Raw genomic sequence first — 14820 nt, 5'->3', positions numbered from 1 at the left:
CCAACTAAGAACAATTAATGAGAAAGGCATTCCCTTATTGGTTAATGGTTACTACTTAAAGTTATACAAAAGGCCTCTGTCAAAAGAGGAGTTTACTAGTTCAATAAGCAAAGAGATGAATGTAATTGGGGGTTTCACAGCCCTTAGTTCATCCAGCTTCTGATTAGAAAAAGAAGAAAAGAAAATAAAGGGCCTAGGTGAAATCGTCTATCAGGCATCAAAGGCCAACTCTAGGGTTGAAACCCTCCATGATAGTAGCCCAAGAGAGAAAAAAAAAATAATTAATAAAATAATATATATATATATATATTGAAAAGATCCCCAGATGAAAACCTCCTCTGAGGCGCCTAGGGCAGGCCTGCAGATTGAAAACCTCTTCCTGGGGAGTATGCATGTATCAAAAAGCTATCAAAAAAATGAAACAAAAGGAGGAAGCACACAGAGGTAAGGGAGCCCTTACATTAGTTCTGCTAATAGTTTTCTTTTGCAGGGTTTCAACCACAGTCAAGGGGACAACAATTGAAGGAAAGGGGTCCACATTCCGTTTCTCCATCTGTCAAACTAGCCTCCTACATTTCCTCCATCATTCCATGGAAGATACCACCTCCAGAGACTAGCAGATCGATCACTCGTTTAGCAGCATTTATGCATCTACATCTTGAAACCAAAGGTAGGCTCAAGTATAACACTCCTCGCCTCTTCCCTTAAGTGCATATTTGTTCAAAAAAATGTTTTTAGTGACGTGGAATGAGTTTCTAAGGGTTGGAGGTGGCTAGTATACTTGGCCACCCTTGAATAGTAAAAGTGCAGTTCACTCATCCTTCCATGCAATGTGGAAAAGTCAAAGCGAGAGGGTGATATCTATGAGGAGTGGGGCCAACGGTTAAAAAAGGAAATATGTGTAGAGGCCAACTCACAAAGCGCGTTGAGCGCACTACCATAAAAGGAAATAAAAGAAAATGTCACACTACACAAAAAGGAAGATGTGAATTGCACATGTGAAATCCAAGATTCAAATTTAAAGACTCTACAAGGGTTGAGATTCTGCTCCAAATTAATACTATGACAAAGAATATCAAACTGTCGAAATAAAGAGATTCAATGGGGCATCAATGAAATTACATTTTAACATCCACAAAACTAAAAATAGCCTATGGGACCATTAGTTCCCTGTTTTTCGCCTTTTGCAATTCCATCGTTTTCTTATTCAAATTGATGATGAGTTGGCCCAACATTCCAACAATCCCCTCACTGAAAAGATAATGCCAAGAAACCGATGCTAACATATTCCCATAACTTTCTTTGATGCATTTGAATGCATGACATTCCAAAATGAAATGTTTTTCCGATTCCATTGCCCCAGACGTGAAAAATGTACACACTCGTTCTTCCCAAGATTCTTTAGGCCTTTTCCACCTTCTTGTTTCACACCGAAGTTGATGCGAGTTAGTTCTTAATTGAGCAATAAGCACCTTTTCCCTCAACAGAATGCTAGCTCCAATGAACTCTTTTTATTGTAGATCACACATAGGGTTGAATTCCTCAATGTAGTACTTCTTCTTTCTATGCAACTCTTTTCCCCATACTCGTTTACGAAACTTCTCCATAACAAAATTCTTTAGCTTCTTGCTATTTGTGGGATAGGCATTGAGGTATATATTCCATTTTTGCATCCATGTGTATTTATGTTTCATCCATGTTTTCTTTCTTTCACTCATGCCTTCATTGAAGATAACGTTAGGCCATCTACCTACTCCCATTTGCTCAATTCTTTTTAGATATCCGCACCATAGCAATGCTTCGATGGGAATTGCTCTTGTTTCACTCAACATTATCTCATAGGGTACCGAACTTTTTATTTTGAACTTGTTCATGATCAAGCATTTTTGGATTTTCTCAATTTGTTTCCATTTTGAAATGGGGGTGCTGCTAGCCTACAATTCACACCCATATAGCATCACTGGACAAACTAAGAGTCCAAAAAGCACTTTAATAATTTTCCAATCCCATAACTTTGCCTCTCTACATCTGTTTTGAAGAGCATATAATGATTTCCACCCTCCTAAAATTCTCTTCTTTCTGCAGTCCTCCCAATTAAGTTTGTTGTTGAAAGAAATCCTGAGATACTTGTACTCACTTACTTCTTCAAGAATGTTTCCTTCAAAGAAGAACGTATGCTGGCTCTACTTCCCTTTATTAGAGAAAATCATTATTTTGGTCTTGCTAGTATTGACTCCCATCTCGCTTGCTCTACAAAAATGCTCAAGGGCATATAGGTACATTTTCAATCCATGGGTCGATTTAGAAATCAATACAAGATCATCAGCATATAAATGAATATTTATCACAAACTCCTCTAAATGAACACCATCTCCACCTTGCAAATTTAACCACTTTTCTAGATTATCAATATATAAACCAAAAAGAGCAAGGGATAGAGGGCAACCTTGCTTGAATCTAATGCCACTTCTAAAGCGTTCTGAAATACCTGTTGAGGTTTTAATTTTGACTTTCACCTCTTCATAAAGTCTATAGACAACGGCTCTATAATGCAAAGGAATTTCATGTTCTTCCATTCTACACCACAACTTATCTCTAGGGACTGTGTCAAATGCTTTTTTTACGTCAACAAAGCAGCAGAATACTTCTTCTTTGTCCTCCAAAAGCTTTTCAACAATGTGTCTCAATGTTGCCCTCTTTTCTTTTACTTCTGCCCACCTATGGATTTTATTTTCCACCATGCTACCAAAAACCTTTGCAAACAAAGGATTGATCATAATGGTTCTATAGTTGGAAGGATTATTAATGTCTCCACATTTAAAAAAAGGCCTTGCTAGGCTAGTTGTCCAGTCTTTTGGGAATCCTTGCTGAATGATGTTGTTGAATATGTCCATGATGTGCGGTGCAAGAGCGTTCATGCCCATTTTAGATACTCAGCTTGACATTCAGCCAACTCCTTTGCCTTTCCCGTTTTCAGCTTCTTAATTCCAATCTCGACCTACTATAACGTGAAGAAATTTGTAGTTATATTGATCCTATGGAGAGGCTTTGTGTTAATTTTAGGCAACAATGGTATGTTCTACGCTTTAGAGCAATTTTACTTCAATTTGTTTATTAGCCCAATATCAATATTCAGATTAGCAATCACATCAACTTGATAGTAAAATGTCGATAGAACATAAACATAAACGGTGGAAGACAAGCCAAGACAAGAGGATAGAAGATGCGGCACCAGCTAGGGACAAACCCCAATGTGGGGAAACCCTTGATCAATTCTTGTTATAGCCTTCAATAGTTCAACAGAGAGAGAGAGATAATACAATTTACAAATCTGATAATTTATAACAGCAAGAAAAGATCCCTAACCAGAAAAGTCAATGTTGGTCAACAGGGTAGATTTGACTCTCAATAATTTGGTCAAATTCATTCAACTCCGGCCTTCAAAAAGCAAGATGAATCAGCCCTCGAAACAATCCAAAATCAACCGAATCAAATCTGGTCAAACAACCAACCTGCGATCAGCCCTAGCTGCAGTCAACGTTGGTCAAAGTCAACATTTGGCCTTGATTTCTGTGCCCAGAAATGCGGCCTTCCAAACCAGAGATAGCCCTTACAAAAAACGAGTCAAAGGAGTCAAAGTTGTTGGTCAATGCATGGTGAAATTGTCCCAAAATTCGGTCAACACAATCAACATCCAAAAACAAAAATTTCGTCCTCATTTCCTTCGCACGTGTGAGAGAGAATGTTGCCCAAAAATGCATACCCAATCAATGAGCAGAGAGAGATGTGTGAGGATGAGTGTGTCCAAATGAGGCTAAGGCATCATGTATTTATAGCAAACTATGAGGATGAATAGACGTGAATATTGGGCTTCTGAGCCTACATAAGTTTGTTGGCCAACTTTGAAAATTTGTCCATAATCAAAATAAATTCATAACTTCATTTGTACATGTCGAAATTGGATGATCTTTAGATCAATCCTACACCTCTCGGAGAGAGGAATCCAAGAAAATATCAGTTGTCATAAATAAGCTGCCCCGTGTGCAGTTTGGCCCTAGTTTCCAATTTTAGCACTCCCTCTCAACTATGAAGAACTCCATCTGCTAGTCAATCTTCCAATCTCTACTATCTCTGCCATCAATGCACTCCTTTGCACTGCTCTTTCTGCTAAACTATGAAGAAGAATAACTGATCGAGAATGTATCATACCATTCTCTACTAACCCGAAGTCAGTCCCAAATAAAAGAGAGTGTCGCATACCACTCTTATTGACCCGAAGTCAGTTCCCATTGATCCCATATCAATATCAGCTATCCTGGCATAGGTAGTATGGTAGTACACAATGCATCTATCGGTAGTACTATGGCCCCTGTCCTCATTTACCTACTCATTGGCCAGATGAGAGGTACTTCCCATGAGTCCCAGATTGCATGGGTAGGGTGTCTCAGCAGGAGAAAGATGAACCACTCATTCTGCCTACATGTCACCAAGGGGTATCACAGGGAAAGGCTGAACCACTCACCCTGTATAGAGAAAACCACTAGGGGAAGGCTGAAACAATCACCCTATATAGAACAAACCACTAGCGGAAGGTTGAACCACTCACCCTATGGTTGTTCATTTCTCCAAGAAGTACCCCAAGCCCCCCGGAGCTCTCAGAGCTCAATGTCCATCTCATACATGACCCTCATAAGAGGATCTCTCCACGACTCCAAGTCATTCTCAGAAGGCCAAGAAATTGGCCTTCCCTAGGGGCTTCGTCAAGATATCGGCGACCTGCTCATTAGTCCCAATGTGATGGAGCCTTATTGCTCCTCGTTGTACCATGTCCCGAAAAGAGTGGTACTTGATATCTATATGCTTGGAGCGATCATGAAACACGGGATTCTATAATAATCGGATCCCACTCTGAGTGTCGCAAAGGATCACGGTGGTATCCAGCACATGTCCAAATAGCTCACTGAAGAGCTTCCTCAACCAAACAACTTCACAGGAGGCCATACTAGTAGCTATGTTTTCGGCCTCAGCAGTGCTCAAGGCAATCGATTTCTGCGTCCTGCTCATCCAGGATATCAAAGCAAAACCCAAAGAAAAACAACATCCAGAAGTGCTCTTGCGATCCACCACACTGCCAGTCCAATCAAGATCAGAATAACCATGCAACCTCACATTTCCGACAATGTATCTCAGTCCATGAGTAATTGTGCCCCGAAAATATCTCTTAAGAGCAATCCAATGTATATGATGAGGCTCAACCATGTATTGGCTCAATGTGTTAACTACAAAACATATGTCTGGATGGGAGTTCACCAAGAACATCAGTGCTCCTATGAGTTGACGATACTCAGAAGAATTTCTCAATTCAGGTCCAGCAGCACTGCCACATAACTTCTTAAAGTTAAGTTTCATCGGGGTAGTCACAGGGTTGCAATCCAACATCCCAAATCTTTCCAATATTTGCACAACATGTTTTCCTTAAGATAGGAAAATTTCCCCTGGATTTTTTCAAACCTCCAACCCTAGGAAGTAGTGCATTGGTCCTAGGTCATTCATCTCAAATTCAAAAGCCAACTCCCTCTTACATTTCTGAATGAGAGGGTCTGAACCTGTCAGAAAGAGGTCGTCCATATAAATTACCAGTATGAGAGGTTTATCATTTTCAACCTTAAAGTAAAGGTTCGGATCAGCTTCACCTCTAGTGAATCCCAGCCTCATCAGATATCTATCGATCCTCTCATACCGAGCCGAAGGTGCTTGCTTCAACCCATAGAGAGCTTTCTTCAACCTGCATACATGAGATTCCTGATCATGAACCTCAAACCCCTCGAGTTGTTCCACATAGACTTCCTCTTTGATCGAACCATGCAAGAAAGTGGTCTTGACATCCATCTGATGTAGGTTCCATCCTTGCGAGGCAACAAGGGATATGATCAAGCGGATGGTGGTGTATTGGACAACGGGTGCAAATAAATCATCGTAATCTACACCTTCCTTTTGAGAGAAGCCTCAAGCAACAAAGCGAGCCTTGAACTTTTCTGCACTTCCATTAGCTCTATGCTTGATTTTGAAGGGCCATTTGGAGTTGACAATTGATTTGTCCTAAGTTCTAGGGACCACATCCTAGACATCATTCTTCATAATTGACTCGTATTCTTCATTCATAGCATGCTTCCATACTCGTTGCTTCACGACTTCTTCAAATGATGAAGGCTCATTTTGAATGATAATGCTCATCACGGTCAAATATCCTTGATACCTGTTCAGCTTCTTGCTTTCACAGAAAGTCCCGCTAGGTGCAATGTGTCTCTTGGCATTTTCGAGAGTCTTCCTAAGCCATGAGGATTTCCTTTTGGAAGAGGAGGATCTATAGGATCCATAGGTTCATCAACATCAAGCATCGTTACATCCTATTTTTCACCCTGATTTTTTATTTCGGCTTCTTTGCCCTTCCTTAGGATAGGAAGGTTGTTGATCTTCCTTAGGGTCATATCTTTGTCGAAGGTGACATCATGAGTTATCTCAACTTCCTTTTGACCAGCCACATAAATTCTATATCCCTTAGAATTTTCACTATAGCCCACAAAGATTCCTTTCTTCCCAGATGCACCCAATTTTCTTCTTTTCTCTTTTGGAACATGAAAATATACGGGACTTCCAAAAATTCTAAAATTGGAGACATCGGGTTTCTTACCACTGAACATTTCTTCGGAAGCCTTGGAGTCCAGTTCTTGATGAGGGCATCGGTTTTGAACATACACGTCAGTATTTATAGCTTCAGCCCATAGAAACTTCGGAAGCCCTTGATCATGAAGCATGACACGAACAACTCCTACAATAGAGCAATTCTTCCTTTCAGCCACACCATTCTGCTCAAGAGTGTATGGCATTGTAGTCTCCCTCTTAATGCCAGCTTCTTTGAAATAATCTTGGAATTCATTGGATTCATACTCGTTCCATTATCAGTCTTCAATATCTTGATTTTCTTCTCGAATTGGTTTTCGATCAAGGCTTTGATATGTCGGAACCAGGTGAACACTTCATCCTTCTTCTTCAAGAAGTAGATGCAGGTCTTGCAATAATAATCAGCCGTAAAGGTGAGATAATATAAGTATCCTCCCAAAGAGTTTACAGGCATCATACCAGATATGTCGAAGTGGATCAATTGCAATATATTTGTGGTCTTGTTATTACTCCAGGGGAATGGTCCCCTTGTAAGTTTTCCTTCGGCACATCCCGGACATACACCTTCATACTCTACTTTAAACTCCGGCATACTTGTCACCAATTGTCTCACATCGGGTAGGGCTTTATAATGAAGATGGGTGGACCTCCATTGCCATAGTTCAAATTGTAGAGATGTGTCGCAAGACATGGCTCCCAATGGAATTCCTCCAACTTGATATAAAGTGACAACCCTAAACCCAATTGTAAAATCATCTTAAAATTTCTTTTCCAAACACATACCTTTCCATCGATAAAAGCCACGTTGAATCCTTTGTCTTCCATTACCGAAATGGACACCAGGTTCTTCTTGAGCTCGGGTACATATACTACTTCTTGCGAATGAATAGTGTTACCTTGACTCAATTGAAAGGTAACATTCCCTATCCCTTCACGGGATTGGTGGCATCATCTCCAAGTTTGTCTCCTTTTCTATCGACTTAGAGAGGGTTTCCTTGTATCTGGTGAAGTGCCTGAGGCACCACTATCAATCAGCCATTTTCCCAAAGTGTCCAGAGGAAAGGCGGTGGAGAGGGCCGATATAAGATAGTACTATTTTTGCTTATTGTTAACAACATTGGATTCTTCATACCTGGAGTTCCTTGATTTCTTGGAGGGTCAATCATTTTCTGGTCGATCATTTCCTTGATGTCCCGCATTCCTTTTTCCTCTATCATTGGACCTGCCATTCCTTTCATCGTTGTTGTTGAAGTTACCCCTGGAATGATTGTGATCATCATCATGCGATGTGTCCCTTCTATTTGGACACTCCCTTGCATAGTGGCCAAACTTATTGCAAATAAAGCATCTTCCCTTCCTTCCATTTTTGAATCTCGGTCTTCCTTGACTTTGATTCTTTGAACCTGCATTGTTCTTCCTCTTGGCATGAGGGGAGAATGCAGTGGGGTTGCTTCTATTAGAAGGCATTTCTTGTTCCACCATTCTTGTTTCTTCTTGAATGCATCTCGACATTAATTCTTCAAATCCTGGAATTCGATCATTGTTGAGTATAGTGGTTCTAAATACATACACTCAAGTGGGAGTCATCCAAGCATGGTGAGAGTAAGTTTCCTGTCAGGAATGACTTCTCCAATCGAGAGTAGATCATTCTTGATCTTAGTAATCCTCAAGAAATAGGATTGAATATCTTCATCCTTGCCCTTCTTAATATCCTTCAACTTATTCTTGAGAAATAGAATTTAATTAGCATTACTAACCTTGAAGATGCCGACCAACTTGTCATAGATCTCCTTGGAGGTCTTCAACTCAGAGATATAGGCCACCAGATATTTGTCAATGGAATCCCTGATAATCTTCTTCGCTTTGACTTCAACCCTATTGTGCTTAGTCGTCGCAGCAGCTGGTGCATTTGAAGGAGACTTAGGGATTCTACCGTGCACATAATCCATCACTTCTTTTTCTTCCAAGGTCAAATCAAGAGACATCTTCCATCCATGATAGTCAGATTTATCATGGAGCTTGTCTTCAGCCAGGAAGTAGGATGAGGAACCCATAGCGTCTTTTCTCCTTGTCCAACTGCCTTTGGTGATTGTTGTTTCACTCTTGTTTTGGCTTTGTCTTCCCCTCAGCTCTGATACCATGTTAATTTTAGGCAACAATGGTATGTTCTATGCTTTAGAGCAATTTTGCATCAATTTCTATATTAGCCCAATATCAATATTCAGATTAGCAATCACATCAACATGATAACAAAATGCAGATAGAACATAAACAAAAACAGTGAAAGACAAGTCAAGACAAGAGGACACAAGATGTGCGGAAACCCTTAATAAATTCTTCTTATAGTCTTCAATAGTTCAGCAGAGAGAGAGTACAATTTACAAATCTGATAATTTATAACAGCAGCAAAAGAGCCCTAACCAGAAAAGTCAACGCTAGTCAATACGACAGATTTGACTCTCAAAAATTTGGTCAACTTCAGTCAACTTCGACCTCCAAATAGTAAGATGAATCAACCCTCAAAACAATCCAAAAACAGCCCAGTGAAATCTGGTCAAACAACGAACCTGTGGTCAGCCCTAGCTGCAATCAACGCTGGTCAAAGTCAACGTTTGGCCTTGATTTATGTGCCCAGAAATGTGGCTTGCCCAAACAGAGATAACCCTCACAAAAACACAGTCGAAGGAGTCAACAATGTTGGTCAACACATGGTCAAATTGTCTGAGAATTCGGTCAATGCAGTCAATGCCCAAAAAACAAAATTTCGTCCTCCCTTCCTTCGCACGTGTGAGTGAGAATGCTGACCAGAAATGCATACCCAATCAATGAGGAGAGAGAGAGATGTGTGAGGATGAGTGTGCCCAAATGAGGCTAAGGCATCATGTATTTATAGCAAATGTCGAGGATAAATAAACATGACTGTTGGGCTTTTGAACCTACATAAGTTCGCTGGCCGACTTTGACAATTTGTCTATAATCAAAATAAATTCATAACTTCATTTTTACATGTCTAAATCGGATGATATTTATGTCAATCCTACACCTCTCAGAGAGAGGAATCCAAGAAAAATATAAGCTATCATAAATAGTATGCCCCATGTGGAGTTTGGCCCTAGTTGCCAATTTTAACACTTCGCCTCTGATTCTTTCTCATAAAGTTGTCTTCCATATTCAAACCATTGATTGGCTGTAATATTATTTTCAATTTGCTTCTTCCTTGGTTGAAGTACCTGCTAGAAAAGCTTTGGGTTATTCTTGCTTAGATATATTAACTCTTCTCGCCTTGTTTTCATGAACTCATCTTTTTTCTTTTTTAATATCTGCTTATATAATGTTACATTCATCTTCTCCTTGCCTGCCTTTTTCAAGGTTCTCCTTGCCATTTTGCATTTCTCATCAAACCAAACATTTGTAGGAAAACAATTTGATTCTGATTTCCTATTTTTTTCTCTTTTGCACTTCTCAAGTGCACTTTGAATTATATTTGTTAACTCATGACTATTGAAGGCTTTGAAACCAGTTTTCTCCTTCTGAATTAATCTCTCTAACATTGTCTTGAAGATAGTAAAATTTTCTTGTGTTAGAAGAATTTTGCCACTTGATAGTGATTGCCGAGAACATTGGCTTTTCCTTCTGTGTTGCATTTCTTCTAACCATGATAACTTTATATAAATTGGGTTATGGTGTGGTTTTAATTCCCAAATATGCTCTCCAATCTTAACTTTCTCTAAACACATCACATAGTCAACGACACTCACCCATTGTATGTGTTGCAAGTGAAGTTCCCAGACCTTTTCCATCTATCTATACCATTGCAAATAATTAAGTTGAAAGCCCCTCACAGTGTAAGCAACTCCTCTCCACAATGATTGCTAACTTTGTCTTCTTCTGAACACCTCACACATTGGGGATTCTCCTCTTCAATGAGCCAAATAGGATTGTGATCCTCTTTGCAACAAAGAATACTAGCTTGATGATTTTTTGTTCTAGCATTAAAATCTCCCACTAAAACAACTTCACCCTGCTGAGCGTACGAGACGATATCTTGCTTTACAGCTACATACGCATCCTTGTTGTCTAGCCTGCTATTTTTGTAAGTTTTTTAGACTTGAGGGGCAAAATAGCATGCTAGAATTCTTATGTGATTCTCATTCTCCAATAATTTGAACCATAAATATTATTTATTTGCATCTTTTTAATTAACTAAAAGTGATGGCCTTCCTTTTCTTTCACTAAAACTAGTATGCCCCCATACCCTTTGTTATTTTCTGCTACCTTGTTCCAATTTGTTAACTTCAAATCACTGTCAAACATGGGAGTTTTGCAACCATCATGTTCACGAGTTTCTATGAGACAAATTGTGTCTCTACCTTCTGCAATAGGCCCTAACCCAAGTCCCCTCCTCCAAGGGTAACGTCTACAATTCCAACGAACTAAACTTAGGTAGACTTGGGTAGGATTTGACTACTACGAAGTTTGGCACATAAGACTCATATTTGGGTCTTTAGCCCTTTTCATCTATGTTGATCTTGTTTTCCTCCCTATTATCGAATTCTCTATTTTTTCTTTACTGCCAGTTTGCTACCCTGTTTTTCCCGTAGGCCCAAACACTGCAATAACTGCTTTACCAATGTACAACCATGCCATTTTTCCTTCATTTCCTGCTGCTCTAATTTTCTCCACTTCTTCCCTTCTCTCCTCTTGTTGTTTGTTGGTTAAATCTTCATCTAGGAAGAAGTGTGAGCCTTTCAAGAGTTTCTTTTTGCCCAAAAGTTGGTGTTTGTCTTGCACGCTTGCCATGGTGACTTTTATGGGTCGAGGCCTCTCTTCACATATCTTCCCCACCCTCTTTTCTTGGCAAATTTGCCCTTTCCAATGTAGTTTCTCTTTCAGAAAGTCTCTTGTCAAATTGAGAATATTTTCATTTTTCCCATAATCTCTTATTTCACTGATAAGAAAGTTTGTTTCCCTGTCCTTTCTTTCTTTGTGTTCTCTTTCATGTGCTCTATGAGCACTTGCATCTTCTTCTTCCTCTGTCCTTATGTAACCATTAGCGTCTTCAACTTTAGCTTTGATTTCTTTTGGACCGTCTTTCCTATTATTCTTTTTTGCCTTCTCTTTCGAAAGCTCTGTTTGCTGAGATACTTGTGTATCTACACGAGTTGCTTTCGAAATTATCACATCCTTGTCTGTTGCTATTTATTATTTCATGGTTTGTCACACTGTCTTCAAGCTTTGCCATTCTTGTTTTCCTGTCTCTAGAGCCTCTTCTAACATTGTTACATGTTCTTTTAAAATTCTATTACCTTTCACTAAATATCAATTTGCAGCTGTGATCTTTGAAATTTTGCAGTCCCTTTCTTGTTCTTTGGTTTCCAAAATCTTCAATCTTGTCCTAGCCTTTGTTAGTTCTTTGACATAGAAATCTGATGACCAAGAAAGAGGTGTAGATGTGAGATTATAAATGGTTGATTCTTCTTTATTTTTTAGCTCTTATTTATTGAACGATTTTCTTCTTCTTTGTTCCCATTTAAGGCTTTCTCTAAAACCATTTTCTTCTTCTTTGTTCCCATTTAAGGCGAACAATCCTACGTCGAACCACTATATTGCTTTGCATTTACCCAAATCCACTTTCATGTTTTGTTTGATGACCCAATTTTGACTTGACCCAAATGATTTGTTTCCACAAAACCTGGGATTTCTTTACCATTTCTAACATTTACTATCGATTTGTTTTCCATTTGAAGATGTAACAAAAAAAACCTAAGACTTGTCTGAAAACCAGCTGCGATGACTTTTTAAGAATCTAAACAACAACAACGACGAAGAAACTGTTACCCTTTACCCTTGAAATTTCAAATCTGTGATAGGTCGTGGAGGGATCAACGTGTACTCTGCTGCAATACCTCGACTCTATGCCGTTAATGATAGGTTGAAATACACCAGCAATTTCACCATCATAAACAATATGCCGTTAAATGGTAGGTTCAAATACACCAGAAATTTTGTCTTGAGCCCTAGCTCTCTCGGATTTACAAGCAAGAAACGAAATATACGGAGCCTTACGCTTTTTCACGGTTTATTTTTCCACAAGAACGACTTTCCCGGCAGTACCTAGCTCTTTGGAAGTTCAAATTTAGATACATCACACAAGGGAAGACGAATGCTCTGATAAGCCCGCAAGCACGCCGCAGAAATTCAAAAGCAGTTTTTCTGTGCTGCTGTTCTCGCGCAGTCTCTGTATTGGCGTGCCGCTGCAGAGTATTCTATCACCGAATATTGGCGTGCCGTTGCAGAGTATTGGCGTACCTCTCCTGCTATTCTTAGTCCCTGTTCGGATTCAAACCCCTCGTGCTACTGTGCTCTGATAACCCCGCAAGAAATTCAAAAGCAGTTTTTCTGTGCTGCTCATATCGATTGGTAGTCATGGTAATAACCATCGATAAACTCCATTGATTGTCTCAAACAGCCAAGGGAATGATAATGAATAGAGCTGTCTACCTCTGCGGCTGTATTGTTGTATATGAAGCAGTACAAAACGTTGGAAAGAGAGGGAATCAAATTAAAAAGTACAGAGGCTGATACGAAAGGGAGGGAATCAAATTAAAAAGTACTGAGGCTGATAGGAAAGAGAGGGAATCAAATTAATACTATCACACACAAAATAGAAAGGTGGAGATTCTGTTCCAAATTAATACCATGACGAGGAATATCAAACTGTCAAAATAAAAAGACCATGAGAAGAATATCAAACTGTCGAAATAAAAAAGATTCAGTGGGACATCAATGCCGCTGCAGAAATAAAAAGAAGTACTCAGGTTGATACGAAACACATACGAAAGGCAACTAATATATTCTGGGTTATCCATTCGTTAATGCTATCGTTGCTGGTTGGATTCGTTGACTAGTTAGATTTAAACAATTGCTGGTTGGATTCGTTGAGTAGTTAGATTTAAACAATTACAAAATCTAATAGTAAAATATATTGTCGTACGCATTAATGAATAGATAACACAAGATATATAATCAAATTAATACCATGACACGCAAAATAAAACAGCATAAAAGGACCGGAGAATATGATAACCTTGGTTGTGCAGGTGATCGCGTTATGTCTTGGGATGGCGGCGATCGGAATGAGAATGAGCATGTCCGCAATTTCTGCTTTCGATTGCTTCAATTGCCTTGCAAAAATACATCCCAGCGGCAGCAAATACAGACAACTTCTATCCTTGCAACTATCCACGAGAACCCATGCCCTTCTCAACGCACCTTCCAGCTGCTCTAGAGTGTCTCTGGCTCCACCAATTTCCATCAACGCTGGATCCATCAGTAGCGGTCTCACAGTGCTCTCTACTAAAGTCAGCCACTGGGCAAACTTGTCGCACTTGCTTTTATGCGTCCGTGCACTGTCCGCCGCTTTCCCGATCATAGAGATTAGTTCGAGGGCGTTTAGTCCCGTGAGCTGAGAGACGATGCCCACTGTATCCGCTGTCCCTCGCATCGCAATGATGAGGAAGCCCTTCCAAATTTCCAACGTATTTTTTTACTGATTATAGGTGCCCCTTGTCCCAATTACCGTTATTCTACAGATTTCTACCGATTTTCTACTCCAGGACGCTATGGTATCCAAATACTGAGCGACAGTTCCATTGGAGCACTCCTGGCGCAGTTAGTACAGAAACGGTAGGATATTATCATAAAAAAACAGAGACCATAATCAGAATAAATAAATTAAAAGGACAGCGACGCCAAAATGTTGGCAGGCTGGGGAACGGATCACGCATCTTGCCACGATGCTTCCCGGCACGAGCTGTGATGGCGGCAGCCAAGTTCTGAACCCCACCTGAACTAAAGTCGCCGACCAAAGTTTAAAAAGCATGTGGATATTCTGTGTTAAGTTTATGGGCTTACGATAAGGTCACATCACCTTAGATGTGAGAAAAGAAGTTTATGAAGGGAGAATTTGTATTTTTTTTTTTGTGGATACGGAATGTTACTTTGTAATGGAGTGTGTTGTGATTGTTACAGGCAAGTACTTAACCCCACTTGGACTAAACTCAAATAGTTGAGGATAAGGTCACATCATTTTAGATGTTATCAAAGTAGGTAGAAGATTCTCAAGGAAGTTTAGGAACA

General features: G+C 39.7%; 1 protein-coding gene across 1 annotated transcript in view; it reads right to left on the bottom strand.

Annotated features, from left to right (window-relative positions):
- The window catches only part of LOC149156978 (uncharacterized), a 201200-nt gene extending 186693 nt beyond the window's left edge, over window positions 1-14507 (bottom strand). Inside the window, exon 1 of the mRNA XM_089445479.1 lies at window positions 13769-14507. Coding sequence (XP_089301605.1) covers window positions 13769-14185 — 417 coding nt within the window. The 5' untranslated portion in view covers window positions 14186-14507. The remainder of the gene's footprint in view (window positions 1-13768) is intronic.
- Between the last annotated feature and the right edge of the window lie 313 nt (window positions 14508-14820).

Source organism: Pinus tabuliformis, chromosome 9 (genome assembly GCF_031772625.1).
Source record: "Pinus tabuliformis cultivar Carrire ecotype Pingquan chromosome 9, CPIR1, whole genome shotgun sequence".
In the NCBI taxonomy this organism is placed as follows: Eukaryota; Viridiplantae; Streptophyta; class Pinopsida; order Pinales; family Pinaceae; genus Pinus; species Pinus tabuliformis.
The sequence above is the reverse complement of the archived record's forward strand: the minus strand, read 5'-3'. Positions and strand labels throughout refer to the sequence as shown.